At 47.3% G+C, this 18,778-nt stretch overlaps 1 protein-coding gene across 10 annotated transcripts in view; it reads right to left on the bottom strand.

The window, feature by feature from the left end:
* cpeb3 (cytoplasmic polyadenylation element binding protein 3) overlaps window positions 1-18,778 on the bottom strand; it is a 60,252-nt gene that overhangs the window by 18,518 nt on the left and 22,956 nt on the right. For 4 of the 10 annotated variants that reach the window (XM_021580234.3, XM_090216651.1, XM_090216653.1 and 1 more), the window contains exons 4-7: window positions 8,305-8,361; window positions 5,324-5,347; window positions 3,732-3,899; window positions 2,709-2,798 (exon numbers count right to left, since the gene is read on the bottom strand). In XM_021580234.3, coding sequence (XP_021435909.3) covers window positions 2,709-2,798; window positions 3,732-3,899; window positions 5,324-5,347; window positions 8,305-8,361 — 339 coding nt within the window. Of the gene's footprint in view, window positions 1-2,708; window positions 2,799-3,731; window positions 3,900-5,323; window positions 5,348-8,304; window positions 8,362-8,463; window positions 9,979-18,778 lie in introns of those variants that run through there. The other 6 variants (XM_021580236.3, XM_090216654.1, XM_090216656.1 and 3 more) reach the window with 3 other exon arrangements.

Raw genomic sequence — 18,778 nt, 5'->3', positions numbered from 1 at the left:
GTGGCAGGCGATGCCGTAACAGGCGATGATACAGCCCGACAGGATGCTCTCAATTGTGCGTCTGTAAAAGTTGAGGGTTTTAGGTGACAAGCCAAATTTCTTTAGCCTCCTGAGGTTGAAGAGGCGCTGTTGCGCCTTTTTCACCACACTGTCTGTGTGGGTGCACCATTTCAGTTTGCCAGCGATGTGTACACCGAGGAACTTGAAGCTTTCCACTGCGGTCCCATCAATGTGGATAGGGGGGTGCTCCCTCTGCTGTTTCCTGGTGTCCAAAAACATATCCTTGGTTTTTTTTACGTTGAGTGAGAGGTTGTTTTCCCTGGTTAAATGCGGTGGTTCGCACTTTCAGTTTTGCGCCAATGCTCCCATCTATCCACTGTTTCTGGTTGGAGTAGGTTTTAATAGTCACAGTGGGTACAACATCTCCTATGCACTTCCTGATAAACTCATTCACCATTACGGTATATGTGTTATTTTCTGAAGCTACTATGAACATATCCCAGTCCGCGTGATCAAAATAATCTTGAAGCGTGGGTTCCTATTGGTCAGACCAATGATAGAAAGAGGGAGGGGAAGAGATATGGAAGAGAAAATGGGTGAAGAGAGAGAAACCAGACCAACCACTAAGAGCTCGAACTCTGTCACTGAAAGTAAATAAAATGCACTGCTGACAGGAGCTTACATGATGAGAGGAAGGAGGGAGGGAGTGAGGGAGGAAAGAAATTAGGGAGGGGGAGAGAGAGAGACAAATATCTGCTTTCCTAAAACAAATAGGCAGGGGAGCGTGACGAGAGCACAGGCAGCTGAGACCAGAGGAGGTGAAACGAAGCTTCACTAATCATCTCAATTTGTGAAGAATCACTCGATGCATCCCCCACACACCTTCTCTGTACCATGAGTAAAGAGAGTTAAACCAACCTTAGGGGCGAGGGCACTGCCAATGGGGCTCCGGTGGCATCATTAGAGTGGCCTGTGTGTCAGACCCCTGCCTCCTAAGCCCGCCTATGTGCACCTCACCCCCCTGTAACATGGATAAGCTCCCAGCATCCAGGCTCTGACACAGACACATTATCCTAAAAGCAGCCACTCTAAACCCCAAAGGAGCCCCCTCCCCTTCCAGGCTCATCGCTACTGCCGTGCGGAGCAGACAGAAATAACTTCAGTGGTGTTTGGAGCTCGTCACCGTTGGTGACGCCTGGGACTGCAGGGCTCAATGAGCAGTTGTGAGCAGCACCACCGCCATGGCAACCTCACCGGTCAGTGACATCATCCGGCCGACAGACAGACACAGGCAGGCTGAGAGAATGGGACTAAGCCCGACATGGGACACATGTACTAGGAAGTATAGGAACAGTGCAGTGGCCCGTGAATGGACCTCAGGCCTGTCCATCAGGGTTAACTACCTATCTGGCCCCGGGCTTGCAACTGATCCCAGTTCAGCCCGTAGATAGACAGTGCCCTGCCCTTCGCGTGGCCTGGGAGCCACAACATGAGTTATCCTCATCTTCCAAACCAAAAAGAAGAGTTTCATAATTGTACAGAGACACATAACTGCTCTTTTTAATGTGGCATAAGACGGAACAAAATGACTACCATCTTCCATTAGGTCAGCTTGGAACCACTTTTAATACGGGGAGAGATTGATGACCACTTGATGGGAATAGCACATCTGCGAAGCACCCGTTACAGCGCATGAAAGGATAGGATACACACACGTGCACACACACACACAAAGAAGCACACGTGCAGAACCTCACACATCTCCTGCTAAGAACTTCGCCACTAACTCTTTCAACCACTACAACGTGCAGAGTTCAAACCGCATAATTAGGAAGATGGTGTAAACAAGGGATTTCAGCCATTCTCACATGGCATCTGTGTTTTCAAAAGGGAGATACGTACGTGGCCCAATGCTACATTACAACATCAATACACATGGGCGAGTACAACACGAGGTGGTGGTTTCCTTGTGGCTAACCAAGTCTTCCCTCCCTCCCTTACAAGGAATCCTACGGGCCTCAAGCGTAACTCATTCCCCTAAAAGGATGCTGCATTTTCCCCCTCCTGAGCTTTGGAATAGAGAGCCGAGGACTATTGAAAATAAAAGCCGATCATCCCCCCCCAAAAAATGGGAAATTGAAAATGCGAGAGGGAAGAAACTGGCAGTTTTCACAGCTGCAGCATATTACCATCGGCCTAAGGAATGTCAGCTATTTCTGCTTTAATAGTTTCTCTAATATGACACAGAGAAGTGTCTGTGTGTGTGATGGGCCGCGGAGTGATGTGATACAGGCACAGGGCCTGAAAGGAAGGGCCTTCTCCGCTATGGTCACCTATCCAAATGAAACTGAAGAGGGAAGGGGGGCCAGGAGAAAGCCTTTGCACTCTCCAGGTATTAAACAGAAAAACACTGCGCTCTGGGCCCTTCAGTAGCCTGTGGTTCAAGACCAGAGTTGGGCTCTGTGTGTGTGTGTGTGTGTGTGTGTGTTTCTATCCCTGAGATAGCAGTAGGGCGCCATATTAATAAACAGATGCCCCGAGACGACCTGACCCTGGAATTCTGGGTAACGTAACCCTTCGCAAACAACCTTTGCCTTAGCAGCGCAGCATGATCTCCCTGAGACAGTGACTGAACAATAACACCTTTTACTGTGGACTGAGGTCTGTTATTTTACAGACTGGTGTGGCGAAGGCGAAACTCTTCTTACCTTTAGGTGGAAAGTAGGACTTGCTCTCGGCTTTGTGGGGCCAATCCACCACCAGGTGTCCATAGCGACGGAAGCTGTTGGTGATCTCATCTACAGGAAAAAGATGAATGAAGACAACACGTCAACGCAGTCATAGCGCACTCTCCCACGGAAACCATTTGTCTACAAGCAGGCTGCCGACAACAACAAAAATGTGTCTGTCTACCCCTCACTGTGTGCTATCAACAAAACCCAGGAAAATAATGTATTGTTGCTTGTTTTCCAAAATGCTGTCCACTAGTCTACTGCATTAAACACGTCTTCACACTCCAGGCCAGACAGCTTCTGTTCTCACTAGGGTCATTGTACTGTGGAAACTCAGAAATATTCCAAGAGGTCATGGGCACGCATTGTTCACAAACTCTTTGTGTGTGTTGTGTTCTCTATGTGTGTACTAGTATGTGTATGTATGTGTGTGTTTTGTGCAAGTGTTGTGTTCTGTGTGTGTTTAAGTGTGTGTGTGTGTGTGTGCGTGTCTCATGAAAGCCACATTGGGAATCTGGAATGGTGACACTGCTCATAGTCCTACCACGCAGTCAGGCCCTCTTCACACTTTGTGGGATAACACACTATCAGATCTGCTGCCAGACTGACTGCCAGCTCACTGCCTCAAACCCACAGAACATAACCAGTCAGTCCACAGTCCCAGAGAACCGGCTTCATGACAGACAGCGGCATCATACAGACACAGAACCAGCCCTTTAGCCCACTGAGCCAGAAGGGCTACCAGCATCTGTAGACCCACATCTGGCACTATCCTAACCAGTGCAAAAAACCCTACATGTACTCATCTGATTAACGTGCCATGCAGTTGATGGACGTTCTGTGAGGATACATAGTGATTGTACAGTAAAGTGAAGATCTGTTTGTGCGGTCTTGCCAACTTCCATGGTCACTGACATGACAAACACTGACCACAAGGGCTGGCAAGACAACCCAAACAGATCTGGGACACAGGCTAGTGCCACTGCCACCCGTCCGTACCTTCATCTATGTCAGGGGGAAGGCCTCCGACGAACACCTTCCTGGAGTAGCGCTCCATCCTCTCGCCGTTTTGACAGCGCGTGGGCGAGTTCAACCCCGGGGTCAGAGAGGGGTCACCGTGCCCGTCGTCCAGGAAACCGTCCTCGAACGGAAAGAGTGAAGAGCGACCTGGAAAGAGAGAGGTGGGAGGGGAAATAGAGAGAGGGGACCAGCAAGAGTAACAGGCAGAAGATGGGAAAATAGAAGGGCACAGAACGGAAGAGGAGAAGACAGGGAGGACATGAAGAGAAAGGAAGAGAAACATGTTATTAAAACAGGTGACAATAGCCTCCTTAGAGGGGAAGGTCAAAGCACCATCATGCTTCTTCATGAGTTATATTTCTTCAAAACCTTGTGGGCCCGCCCTCCTCCACCCTCGAGTCCATCCAGTTTGGTCCAATTACAAACCAACACAGGGTCTTCATAGCCTTCTTACACCAGATGGACCCTTGTTTCCGCGGGCCATAGGAACAAAGGGATGGAGGGCATTTGCCACAGCAGTTGATTACCTATTACAAATGTGAGCACATAGAGGACTGTGTACTGACCATAGAGATCATATCATTTTGCTATGCGTTTCTGTTCTAATTCCATGGCACTGACTGAGTGGTGCTGCAGGCAACGTCTACAGCCTCAGATACGCGTAGGCTACTTTAAATAGAGTTGTATTTACCATGCCAGCAGGTACAAGGCGATAGTCTCTTTCTATGTAAGTGCACAACAGTGGTAAATGGCGATGGAGGCCTCCCCCTTTATTAGCTGTACTGACTTGAAGATGACAACTGCACGATTTGCTGATCGCTGAGTCATAAGCTCCGTCGACATGTGGACGAATGTGCTGCCAACAGCCAGACTTAAAAAAGTACTACAATTGTTACACACACACACACACACACACACACACACACACACACACACAATACAAGCATTGCAACAAACGTTGCATATGTTACCGGGGTTCCTCACTGAGTAAAGGTATGAATTAGTTGAACACTCCAAAAGTCAGAGAAGAGTATGTCCGCAGCACCCATTTCAGCCATTCAGGACATAAACAGTTTGAGTCACTGTACTTTCCTCAATGTTTTTATGGTCTAGACTTAAACATTTTGGCCCAAATCCAAATGGACTTCCTCCGGAACTGTCCATAATATATGGAGGGTCTATACTTGAGAATTCATGAATAATCCACAAGCAGCAGCCAATGCAGTTGCCTATAGCGATATACAGGAGCAGCACAATGACTCAGAATATTAAAAGAGAAAACAAAGTTGCATTAAGAAAAATGGAGGAGAAAAAAAAGTTCAAGATACTAAAATGATCCGCCTCTCGACGTTTAAAGAAATGTAATGACGTTAAAACAAAAAGACGTGTACAAATGAATAGGATTTTATCCAATCACGGCACAGATGGAGGCAGATTATGTGACATTCCACTAGAACCCGGTAGCCTTGGAGAGAGAGAGAGAGACGCCAGTACGGAGAGAGAGCCAAGCAATTGCGCTCGTGCCTCCCGTTCATTTTAGCAAGCAGAAAGAGTAGAACTCCACACGTTACCTCTTCTGCGGCCATAGCTCCTGGCTGCTTGTGAACAGCGGAAGAGGGAGGGGTGGGGGGGAGAGAGAGACAGAGGGGTATGGAAAGGAGAGGGAGAGAGACAGAGACATGGGTTTCGTGGAAAGACAACCAGGCAGAACATCACCAAGGCAACAGTGACACCACAGACGCAGACAGCCACACCTAATCATCAGCGATGGAGGTAGACAAGGAGTCATTATGGGTTGGCTGGCAGTATCCCACAGGAAGCCTGCTGCGCCTACTGTACCTGAGCCGGGCTAGACTAGACTAGACTAGAGGATAATGGGCGAGGTTATAATAGGCCTAACTACTCTGAAATAGTCACCTGCAATAACAAGACCCTATAACCCAGGTTATAATCTCAGGCAAGAAACACGGACTGCTACCTAACTCACGTTTTGCTCTAATTTCTCCGCAGCGTGAATATTCATGAATGTGACCGATAAAGCGGCACGCAGAGACGTTAGACAGGTTGTCGTTAGCCATTACCACGAACTAGTGGAAGATTAGTCTTTATCCCGTGGGGAAATTTCCACCCACAGCTGCCCTGGATGGAGCCATGGAGGTGACAGCCTGAGTCTCAGAGTCCAGACAGGAAAAGAGAGAGAGGAGGACTGCCCTACCATGTGATAGGGTTGGCTGGGAGATCGCAATCTAGTGAACAGGCACAAAGGTACAGCAGGCAGCGATAAGACGTCGTGACCTTTCTCTCCATTTCATTAGTTAGCGTGTGCGTGAGCTCTCACAAAAAAAAACTTTGGAGTATCAGCTCGAGCTCAGGAAATACGGTAGCAAAGCACTAACTTGAAAAAAACTAAACGAATGTGTTGTTTGGTGTGTGTGTGTGTGTGTTCACATGTGACATTTCGTAACCTTCTTTAAAAATGCACCCAACATGCCTGAATAGGAGCCTGGTTGTGCCTGAGAAAAAAAGCAGACAGAAGGCAGACTGAGGTATTAAGAGTCTATAACATTAATGCCAGTAGACAGTGTGTGGGTGGGTGGGTGGGGGGTGAGTAATGCATCCCTAAACAGACCTTCACACAGTCAAAATGTCACGGAGAACAAAGTCTTCTCCTAGAAACCAATATGGGGGTGTCCATTGTGATGGTGCCATTGTGTGACCCCCCCCCCCCTCCCTCCCTTGCTCTTGACAGAAACACTGCATCCAGACCTCTTCTCTCACTGGGTTTTCATTAAAACTCGGTCTCTTCTCACCACAGAGCAGAGTTGTTCCGACCGGTGTTCTCCGCATTCTTCTTCCACCGTATGGGCCTTGGGAGAGACAAAGGCACCTAGCAACAAGGGGAAGAAGGTGGAAGAGTGGAACCCACTGATCTAGTGTGGACTAGTAAGTGGTGTTGGGGGAACTGTGTGTCCGTCACCCTGGTGAGGGAGAATAAGACGAGGAGGCGGATGAGAGGGAGGGAATGGCAGGAGTTGGCACAGACTCAAAAATAAGGAGTGTCAGAGAGGAGACTTAGAAGGAAAGACGGGGGGATATCTCCTGGGGAGGAGCGGTACTGGAAAAACGCCTGCTAGCTCCTTGAACTATCCACAGACCTGCCCTTCTTTATCCATAAATCCATGCTGGGTGTCTCACTGGCTCATCCTTCATCTAAGAAAGAGAAGCAGTGGGTAGATGTAGAAATCGTTAGGAGACCCAGTCTCTATAGTCTGGGCAAAACAATGGTGAGAAATGAAGAGGAGATTAACGTTAACCCGCTTTCTTCACATCCAAAGCCTTGCCGTCTAAAACATGGCAGACTACTACAGCAGTGAGCGCCAATTCTGACAGATGCCGGAGCTCCGTGCAGATCGGAGACTAAGTTAAACGCTCCAGAAGAGCAGTTTAACATCCGATTTCAAACGCGTTCCCCAAAGGACTGACGATGAAAAGAACAAGTTGAAGAGAAAACAGACGGCACAGTGTTGTCAAGCTGTGACAGCAGTAAAATGAGTTACTATAAGCCTTGTTGGATATCTTCTCCCTTTCCATTCATCCTCTTCTCCACTATTTTCTTACTGCTTCCCTGCTGGCATCCCCAAACAGGCAAGTAAGGAGAGCCAGGGTTGTGTTCATAAGGCCATAACACCCAAAAATGTTTTGAAATGGAAAACAAAAATAAATGTTTAGTTCTTGCCTTAGCCCTACACCTGATTCAAATCACACTGGGTTAGAGGTAGTCCCTCCCTGTTTCAGTCTGTTTTCTCTCGATTGGTGCCTAATGAACATGACCCAGGACTCGACTGACACTCCCAGATGTCTTGAGCTGAGCTCCACCAGTCACCATGGACACCCCAATCCTCTCCCCTGTCAATTAAATTGGCAAGGCTGAAAGAAAGAGCCTTTTGACAACTCACTGTCTAAAACCTGGACAGAGGGAGAAAAATTGATTTTCTGACATTTCTGAAATGAGGATTTTTTCTCTCTCTTAGAGACGGAAAATTGAAAAACTCTTGCTGCCGGCCTCAACTAGAGCCTGTGTGGACCAAACCCTGTGACCTCTTCCACATGGTACGACCCGGAGAGGTGTGGGCTGTTTGCCATCTGCTAGGGGGAACGGGGGTTGGGGGGGGGCCTAGGCTTACAGACGGTATTTGACAGCGGTTCCTCCCTGCTCTGCGCTGAGAGAGGGGTCCACGCTGGGTTTATGGTGTCAGGGGGTAACACTTGGCAAGGGGTGCGAGGTGGGATTAGCATGGGTATGGGCATGGGCCCTGTGGTGATCCCCGCCCCAACCCTAGAAGCTAGGGCATATCCCCGAGTCATCCTGCGTAGATGCGTTAAGACGACACGACTTCTGAATCGGTTTCTGCCGCTCGTTTCCATAAAATAGAGAAGCAACACAATGGCAACCCCTTAAAAGTGGCCACGATTAAAGCAAACACACACACGCCCATAATAACATGGTAACATAGAGTGATAAGGATTGTATACGCTTTGAAATGCTACTCACTGTTCAATGGCATGATGTGATCTGCTCCGGGGTGGTGAAAGTTCAGACCCATGCGTCCTGTAGAGAAACAAGATGTTAAAGGTTATAACCCGCGCGTGTCGGCCTACATAACAGTGTCTCATACGCAACAACAACAACAAAACAAAAAAAAACACTCACCGTGTTCCATACCAGCACAAAACATGGAAACGCTAACACGAAACCTAGAACTTATGTGAATGTTCTGAGGGGACAACACGTGTAGCATACAACGTTGCATGCTAAGCACGCGTTATATTGTTCTACATAACCTGGTAAAAAGGCGCCCGCGGAACATGAAGCTAGAACCATTGAGAAACCAAACCAGGGCAAACGTGTGTAATACACAAAATAAAGATTTAGGCTGGGCTATGGAAAACAGTCATTCAATTATCTCGCTCTCCTGTGTCACATCTCTCACACACACACATTCCAACGCAAAGAATGTGACAGAGCATGCATTCTGCTCTGGTGACAAGAGTGTGGTGTGGACATGCCCAGACATCCTCCACACCAACCAGGGAAAGGACTTCCTGGTACAAACTGTAGTACATCTCCCCTCCTTCTGGCTCGGTCTCTCTCTCTCACACACACACACACACAACACACAACACACACGGCCAAGCTCATCTCAAGCAGCAAATAGGGAAGGACTGAAGGAAACATAAAACATGTCACTCTTGATACTCTGCACTGATTATTATTGGTGTTTGTGGTAGCCTGGCTGTCAAAGCCTACACTCGATCCTCAAGTCGACCACTGATGCGCCCTAGGTGCTGATGCGCCCTAGGTGCTGATGCGCCCTAGGTGCTGATGCGCCCTAGGTGCTGATGCGCCCTAGGTGCTGATGCGCCCTAGGTGCTGATGCGCCCTAGGTGCGTCACGACGACGCTACTTCTGAATACGTTTCCATTGTTCATTTCCACGAAACAAGAGAAGGAACAAAATGGCACCTGTCAAGGCCACAATAAAATCACACACACACACACAGTGTAGGCTGTTTCATCGCGAACAGTTGCGTTATGATTATGAGTCACTGTAGCCAAAGACAAATGAGCATCCATATTTTAAAGTGACACTTTCGATTTCACAGTCCTTCCTTTCAACAACACTAAACTACTGGCTGGCTTGCAAACACATGAGCAGCAAAATGCCGTCATGGACAGCAGAGAAACAGGGTTCATATAATGAAAGAAATGGTCCGGCAAGGCAACCTTGCCTCTAAATGGCAGATATTTCTACATCCATTACCCAACAGAAAACGTGCAACTAACGCGTTGGCTCCAACAGGGCAACATGTTTCAACGCAGTGCTAAACATCTGCACTTAGTCTCGACAGTATCTCCACAAAGCAAGGGTAATGGCAGGGGCAGACATCTTGGTTTAGCGAGTGGGTGTCTATATATAGGAGAGAAACCTGAGAGAGACTGTGGCAGCCGCCGTCGCAAGCTGGAACGGCACAAACGTGTCAAAAACGTTTCAAAACTAAGCCGCAGCAGACAGATAAAAGATTTTCAACAGTTTGGACCACATTAGGTGCAGACAAGAGCCAAATGCTTAGAAACGGAGTACGGTCCCTTTCGTTTTCAGTCCGTAGTCTTCCGTTCGGGGCTTAATGAATATGGCCCAGTCCCCTCCTCCTAGGCTGGAAACCACAGTGAAACTTGTAGTGCTCTCTGGGTGAAAACCAGAGAGAGGGGAGGAACCAGCACAGCCACCACCATCCAACAGATCAACAGATGAGAGCAGATGTGCATTTCCTCACAGTTCTCAACGAGTCATAATCCAGCATGAGAACAGAGGGGCTTATATGGCAATCCTTTGCATAGTCAATCCCGTAAAAAAAAAAAGAGCGTGTGTGCACGCACGCACACACCCACCAAGTCAATTTTCACCCTCCCCCCCCCCCCATACTGCTATTTCTAACTGAATGAGGGCATGGTTTGGCTATCTTGAGTGAAGAAATCTTATTGCGTGTGCCAGCATCACCGTATTGTGACACGCCTGAGTGAGCATGTTGTGCTACTTGTCAAAAAGGGTGTCAAAATAATATTCTAATCGATATAGTCAGACTCAGTAGGCCAGAGGACATAGCAACATTGTTTCTCCGAAACGGTAAACAATGTGAGATGGAAGATAGCGACTTGGTATAATAACATCCCTGACTCGTACTCTAGATTTAAAATGTGTGGTTTGGTTTGAACTGTGGCGAGACACTCAATAGGAACCACAACGTGCTGTGTCTTCAGGTACAACATTATGGATTTGCAAACCTTTTTACAATGTACAGTAAAACGTACAAATGTTCACAGCATTACTGGAGTGTTAGGTCACAGCCAACACGGAATATATCCAGCCCCCTAGCTCTAGGTGCACTGGGAGGAGAGCGATGTGATGCCTCCATTTTGCCTCTTAAATAGCTGGGGTCCATGGTGGTCCTACCTAAACCAGGGTTGTATTCATTAGGGAACACTGTAGCAAAATGTTTTGTGACGGTAGGAGAAAATGACAGTTTCTAGTGGACACGTTCAGGTACTCCATCCCCGTTTGTCTGTTATCTTCCGTTTGGTGCTTAATTAATACCTCCCAGGCATTCTAGTGGTGACAAAATGGACAGTTGCTCCCAAAAGCCCTAAAATAGCTCTGGGCCAGTGCCATCTGCTTCCCCAGTTCAGTGGCATGGCCTCAGGGTGCTAGGCTGGTGACATTTCCTCACCGAGGGCTTGGGCAGGGGGGGGGGGGGGGGGGGTCCTGGTCCTGGGGAACCAAAGGCAGTGCATGTTTAGTGTTTGCCATGGCACTACACAGCTAATTCAAAATGATCGACTAATCATCAAGCTTGGACGATTTGAATCAGGTTTAGCACTAAGGCAACGACTAAAATGTGCAACCCTTGGTGTCCCCAAGATCCGGATTAAGAAACACTGTGTTGGAGCACTGGACTGGAGAAATGTAGCTGCTGTACACTACTGGTGAACTGGACAGAGTGAAGACGCTAGTCTATTATCTCTCCAAACCATCTCTGATGTTTATGCAGAAACCTCCCCAGACTAGGTCTTAGGAAAGGCTAGGTGTGTTTGGTTTAGCCTAAATGGACTGGTTTTCAATGGGCTGCATTTAGAGAAGCATTGTACAGCATATTATGCTCCTAAAGGGTTAACCTTCCTCTAGATTCCATGAGGTGCTCATCAGCCATTGCTTCACACCTGGAATTCTCTCAGACTCTGCCTCAGCCACGTTTTTCAACCTCTGTTCCACATTAAAGAACATATTAAAGCTCCCCAATAACTGCCTTTGGAAAAAGCCAGAGCAGCAGTTATGGGGAGGACTGGCAAGTCAACGGGGAGGTGTGGAAATGTTAACCCAGCCGACAAAAACACCTTGAGACTAGAGAATGAGGTCTCACACTCGGGCTACAGGCAATGAAGAGCAACTCCCCTACTGTCTGAAAACCGCAAAGGACAAATGTCAGCTTTATTTACCCGAGATGTTGCGGAAATGAGACATCTTTCTCTCCAAAAAAACAATCAAGAATACACTCAAAAGAAAGGCCAATAGAATAAGACTACAAGACTGTTTTTCATCAAAGCTCATCTCATCAACTTCTGCTGGTAGAGGCTGGATGGACAAAGGCTTAACTAAGCTAATGGAGCTAGTTGGTGTGTGTGTGTGTGTGTGTGTGTGTGTGTGTGTCTAACCTTTACCACCGCCAACGAAGTACTCTTACCTCACCTCCCGACAATGACTGTTTAAAGTGCAGAATCTTCTTGGTGTCGGCGATTGAGCAAATGTTTTATTTCATTTAACTAGGAAAGTCAGTTCAGAACAAATTCTTACTTACAATGACGGCACCTTCAAATGATTGAAGGTGCACATTTGAGTTAGCCGTCATTTTTCTGGTCTAGGTCAAGCTCAGTTTAAAATCGGTCAGCCTGGCCAAAAGGGCCTGATTGTCTGGGTGACCTTTCAACATCCTTTTACCTCAAGGTCAAGCTGCTGTGACACCTCTCTGACCCAAACGAACCAGCCTTCACTGCCCTTTCATCATCTTACCCCATCTGTTAACTCTGAAGTTGTAGCTTCCCTCCTGATAAAATGGGAGTCAATAGTAAGGTTTTATCATATATTGACTTATAAAATCAACAAAACACCATTGCTCAGTGGGTCTGTACTCAACCTCTCTGTTATTGGTTTGGTGATGTCACCAGGCAGGCCAAAACTCAATCCAACAAAAACAGGCTGATATATATACCAAAACGGCATTATCATAATTTCTATGTATCATTCCAACCTCATAGTTTAGAAATATATATATACACATATATAAGAAATATAAAAACACAGGAAAATCAAATTTTTGACGGCACTGGGCCTTTAAACTAGTTGAGATGAGTATTTACAGTTAGAAGACCACCTTCCCAGAGGAGTGGAGGCTGTTAAAGCAGTAAAGGGGGGGACCAACTCCATTAATGCCCTTGATTTTGAAATGAGATGTTGGACGAGCAGGTGTCCACCTACTTTTGGTCGTGTAGTGTATGTTTAAGCATACATGGCTGTTGGGAGTGTGTTGCCATACCTTCAGCTCCCAGGTGCAGCAGACCTGACACACTAAATATGAAGTTGCAGCAGATGTCTTGACCACACTCTGGCTGTTGTCCAGACAGCGGTAGCGTTGGAAGGTAGAGAACGACCAACATTGATATTTGTTTAGGGCCGATGCCAATACCGATTTTTGGGGGTCAAGGAGGCGGATGGACGATATTTTAGGCCAACGCTCAACATCAATACATTTGACCATTTGGATGAGAACATTTCCTAGATACAAAATAAAAAAAAATGTGACTTTGTTTTTACCAATCTAACATAATGGTAATACTTTATTTGAATGGTAAATCTCTTGATGAACTGGGAAAATGAAGATGGCTTAGGCCTATTCACAATTACAGGTGAATGTATATTCAATAGGAGTGTGGGCATGTATTGATTATTTTTTAGCTCGTTTTGGCTAAACCCGTGGAGTCCACGGATGACAAACAAACCGTTTGCAGACTTATATTAGCCGACTGATCAACAACATTTGCATAGAAGCAGAGGCTGCTACATGTTTCTCCACACGGACGAAATTCACGTTAATTCAAAACATCCCTAAATAAAAATGCTCAAACGCACAACAGCCCATTTCTAAAAGCTCAAGTGCAAAAACAAAGCGACAATGGAATTTGTTTGTAGCTGAGGCATAAGATCATGTGAGGCAGACCAGCTCAGCTGAGCTGAGCTGTGTGTGTGTGTGTGTGTGTGTGTGTGTGTGTGTGTGTGTGTGTGTGTGTGTGTGTGTGTGTGTGTGTGTGTGTGTGTGTGTGTGTGTGTGTGTGTGTGTGTGTGTGTGTTCAGCGTACTGACATGAGTGCTTTGAATAGTGCCTGATTTGCATGTGGCAGTACACACACACGTCTACGGAGCAGTTCATCCCGTGTCAGAGTGATCAGAATATGTGGTTGTGTGTGAGAAGGACTGTGTGCGCCATAGCCACAGCCTGGTGGCTTGCAGTGGTGTCTGTTGTCAGGCTCAGACTGCTGGTGTTTTTCCAGGCCGAGGGGAGGAACTGTGGAGCAGGGGAAAGCCTAACTACTGACTCTCCACACGTGAGCTAAGCTGACCCAATTTCGGGACTCACTTCATGCGCTCCAGTGTGGAGCAAAAATAAAAGAAAAAAAGGACCCGTTTGATCACGATATCCCAGCCCGGCACCCCTCCCTTTGAAAGCAGAGTGTAAATTCCCCATGCATGCCATTCCGATCTGATTAATCAGCATTGAGGAGTTAAAGAGGATCACAAGAACAGAGTGGCAGTCAGTAGTCGTCGTTCCCCCCCCCCCCCCCCCCCCCCCCCCCCCATTCCCTTTCTCTGGACTGACTCCTCTCAGAGTCAACGCTAGAGTCTCACCCTTCTCACCATCATAGTCAGGAAGAGAGGGGTTTACATTCACACCCTCTGTGCAACTCCCCCCCCCCCCCCCCCTCCATTCTCATAATCACCCAGCCTCCCCTCTCATTCTCACACATGATTGGAATCCCAACACTCAAGGTTCGGGGTACAAAATGCTAGATATGAGAGAAAAGTATTTGAAAGAACACTATTATTGTCGGTATGATAGTTTAGATTTGGGGGGGGGGGGGGTGAGTTTGATTACATTGTCATCAAGAACAGCACAATTCTTCCTCACTTTGAAATAATAACAAAGGGAAAGGATACATGCAAGTGACAGACCTCGGTGGCTGTCCTTTAGCCTGGTCCCAGATCAGTTTGTGCCATCTTGCTAACTTCTCTGATCAGTGTCAATGACCGTTGGCAAGACAGCACAAAAAGATCTGGGACCAAGCTAGCTGTCCTGTGCCTTGCTGTATTAGACTAGCGCTATGGGCAGCCTCAGCCAATGGAGTCAAAGGAGGGGGACACCAACAGGGAAGACCTGCTGTGACAGGGCTAGCTGCAGCACGCCTCTCTGAAGGCAGGCCCACGCTGTTGACACGAGGACTGGGAGTAAACAGTGATGGGGCATGAATGTTGAACCATCTGGCTGGGACTCAGCCTTCCACTCACTCTCTCTCCCTCTCCAGTCTCCCCCTCTCCAGTCTCACCCAGTCTCCCCCTCTCCAGTCTCACCCAGTCTCCCCCTCTCCAGTCTCACCCAGTCTCACCCAGTCTCCCCCAGTCTCACCCAGTCTCACCCAGTCTCTCCCAGTCTCACCCAGTCTCTCCCAGTCTCACCCAGTCTCTCCCAGTCTCTCCAGTCTCACCCAGTCTCTCCAGTCTCACCCAGTCTCACCCAGTCTCTCCAGTCTCACCCAGTCTCTCCAGTCTCACCCAGTCTCTCCAGTCTCACCCAGTCTCTCCAGTCTCACCCAGTCTCTCCAGTCTCCCCCAGTCTCTCCAGTCTCCCCCAGTCTCTCCAGTCTCCCTCTCTCCAGTCTCCCTCTCTCCAGTCTCCCTCTCTCCAGTCTCCCTCTCTCCAGTCTCCCTCTCTCCAGTCTCCCTCTCTCCCTCCAGTCTCCCTCCCTCCAGTCTCCCTCCCTCCCTCTGGAAATGTCACCCCCTCGCTCTCTCTCGCTCCAGTCCCCCCCTCGCTCCAGTTCCCCCCCTCGCTCTCTCTCGCTCCAGTTCCCCCCCTCGCTCTCTCTCGCTCCAGTCCCCCCCTCGCTCTAGTCCCCCCCTTCGCTCTCTCTCGCTCCAGTCCCCCCCTTCGCTCCAGTCCCCCCCTCGCTCTCGCTCAGTCTCGCCCCCCCTCGCTCCAGTCACCCCCCCCGCCCCAGTCACCCCCCCCCCCCCCCGCACTCTCTCCAGTCTCCCCCACTCTCTCCAGTCTCCCTGTGTGCCCGAGCTGATTTACAACAACAAGGGAATATTTGCAGGAGATTCTGGTCTCTCCGTCCCCTTCTCTCGTTCCAGTGAATTCGGGCCGGGAACGAGACGACCTTTGTAGCGATGAAACAATGCTCTCTCGACACAACATTGAAAAAACAGAATCTACGCATGAGAGCGCAGCAGGCAGCAACTCATAATACACCCCCCGAACACTTCCACTGTCAGGCAGGCTAAGAAAACAACACTGAACATGAGTCAGTTTTCATAATAGGAATGTGACCTACTCTGACAAAATGATCTCAAGGACATACGTGTGGTGTTGAAAGAATTTGGGGAGATCCATTCCAAAACAACATGTTGCTTTTGACAGTAAACTCTCTTTTCTCCTTAGACCAAGACTTGGTCTACCTTCATATTTCCCTGAAATAAGGCATTTGAACCATTGCTTTGATTTTCTGTTTCTTTGTATTAAATAATCACCATGCCAGCCTTTGGAGTGGCATTTTTCGCTCATGTTCCGTTCCCAGCAATCCAACAAGACACATTTGCACCCATTTGTTTGATGCGATGGGGTCCATACTTACTCTTCCTCAAACCTAAAACATTTTCTCTAAAATGCTACATATGAGCTTTTCCCATGAGATAACCCGGCACACTTAGCCCTGTAGTACCATGACCGGTGCATGACCATCTAGTGTTACCAACATTGTACTTATCTCCACAATACCAACATTTTACTAATGATACCATACCAGGCCAAGTATCAAAGATAACGAGTAGGGCCACGATACCACAGGTCGGTATTGCGTTAGCATTGCTGCTGCTCAACATAAAAAAATGTTAGGCACCAAACACGATATATAATATGGTGTTCGTTAAATATATATAATATGGTGTTCGTTATATATTATATATATACACATACATACATACATACACACACACACACATAATTCGTTTAGGCTTACACTAAGCCTATATGAATCCTACCTTTGAAGCACATCTCATGATTAGCAGACATTTTTCCTTTCTTCCAGTGCCAATCAAATTAGCCTAGACCCACGGTCACGTCACCAGGTTGTTAGTGAGCTAGGTAACACGGCTGAACAAAGTTGTTTGTTATCAAACCAAAAAGGATCGTCCCGGGTTTAGTTTAAAAATGGCCCGCAACATGAAAAAAAAGGTAACTCTGGTTGTATGGGTCATATTTTCTTTTAACCGTTTGAGTTAGAGAAGAGACGTTTTCTTCGTTGTAAAGCTGCATGCATGCCTGCTGCTGTCATGTGACAGCAAACTAGCAAAGGCTACTCAGGCCTGTGCACTGGTTATACCAGGGATGAAACGATATTCAATCCATTCGGAAAGTATTGAGAACCCTGGACTTTTTCAACATTTCGTTACGTTACAGCCTCATTCTAAAATTGATTAAAACGTTTTTATCCCCTCAATCTACACACAATACCTAGAATTTCCGTACTAATTCAGAACCTTTGCTATGAGACTCGATATTGAGCTCAGGTGTATCCTGTTTCCATTGTTCATCCTTGAGATGTTTCTACAACTTGATTGGAGTCCACCTGTGGTAATTTCAATTATTTGGACATGATTTGGAAAAGGCACACACCTGTCTATATAAAGGTTCCACAGTTGACAGTGCATGTCAGAGCAAAAGCCAAACCATGAGGTCGAAAGAATTGTCTGTAGAGCTCCGAGACAGAATTGTGTCGAGGCACAGATCTGGGGAAGGGTACAAAAACATTTCTGCAGCATTGAAGGTCCAAGAACACAGTGGCCTCCATCATTTTTGTATGGAAGAAGTTTGGAACCAGCCATTCTCTTCTGAGAGCTGGCCGCCCGACCAAACGAGGGAGGGGGCCTTGGTCAGGGAGGTTACCAAGATCCCGATGGTCACTCTGACAGAGCTCTGGAAGTTCCTCTGTGGAGATGGGAGAACCTTCCAAAAGGACAAAAGCCTGGCCAGACGCAAGCCACTCCTCAGTAAAAGGCACATGAGTTTTCCAAAAGGCACCTAAATACTCTCAGACCATGAGAAACAAAATCCTCTAGTCTGATGAACTGAAGATTGAACTCTTTGGCCTGAATGCCAAGCGTCACGTCTGGAGGAAACATGGCACCATCCATACGGTGAAGCGTGGTGGTGGCAGCATCATACTGTGGGGATGTTTTTTAGCAAGAGAGACTGGGTGACTAGTCAGGATCGAGGGACAAATGAACGGAGCAAAGTACAGAGAGATCCTTGATGAAAACCTGCTCCAGAGCGCTCATGACCTTTACCTTACAACAGGACAACAACCCTGAGCACACAGCAAAGACAATGCAGGAGTGGCTTTGGGACAAGTCTGAATGTCCTTGAGTGGCCCAGCCAGAGCCCGGACGTGAACCTGATCTAACATCTCTGGAGAGACCTGAAAATAGCTAGGCAGCGACACTCCCCATCTAACCTGACAGAGCTTGAGAGGATCTGCAGAAAAGAATGGGAGAAACTCCCCAAATACAGGTGTGCCAAGCTTGTAGCGTCATACCCAGGAAGAGTCGAGGCTGTAATCGCTGCCAAATATGCTTCAACAAAGTACTGAGTAAATGGTCTGAATATTTATGTAAATGTGATAATTCCCCACTTTTTTTTTATATATATAAATGTGCAACAAAACACCCCAATAAATCTTGTTTTTGTTTTGTCATTATGGGGTATTGTGTGTAGATTGATGAGGGGGAAAAAAACATTTAATCCATTTTAGAATAACGTTAAAAAAAAAAGAGATATGTTGAATAAACCTGTTTACACTGCGTACAAAACTCTGTCCTAATATCGAGTTCCAACCGTTTTTCCTCTCAGAACCGCCTTAATTTGCTGGGGCATGGACTACAAAGTGTCGAAAGTGTTCTACGAGGATGCTGGCCCACTCATTAATTAATTTATTTTTTTTAAATCAGAGAGGCTCATGGTCTTGTTGAATAGCAGTAATGTACCGTCATTTGTAATCATTGCCAGGTGGCATCCTAAGTCAAAAAAGCTTACCAGCAGGCACTTGACGAGACTGGTACTCGGCAGGTGCTTTTTCAGAGCCTATGG

The sequence above is a fragment of the Oncorhynchus mykiss genome, chromosome 23 (genome assembly GCF_057628025.1).
Source record: "Oncorhynchus mykiss isolate SJ-2025 chromosome 23, ASM5762802v1, whole genome shotgun sequence".
Taxonomy (NCBI): domain Eukaryota; kingdom Metazoa; phylum Chordata; class Actinopteri; order Salmoniformes; family Salmonidae; genus Oncorhynchus; species Oncorhynchus mykiss.
Note: the sequence above shows the minus strand (reverse complement) of the source record. Positions and strands in the feature narration are given on the sequence as shown.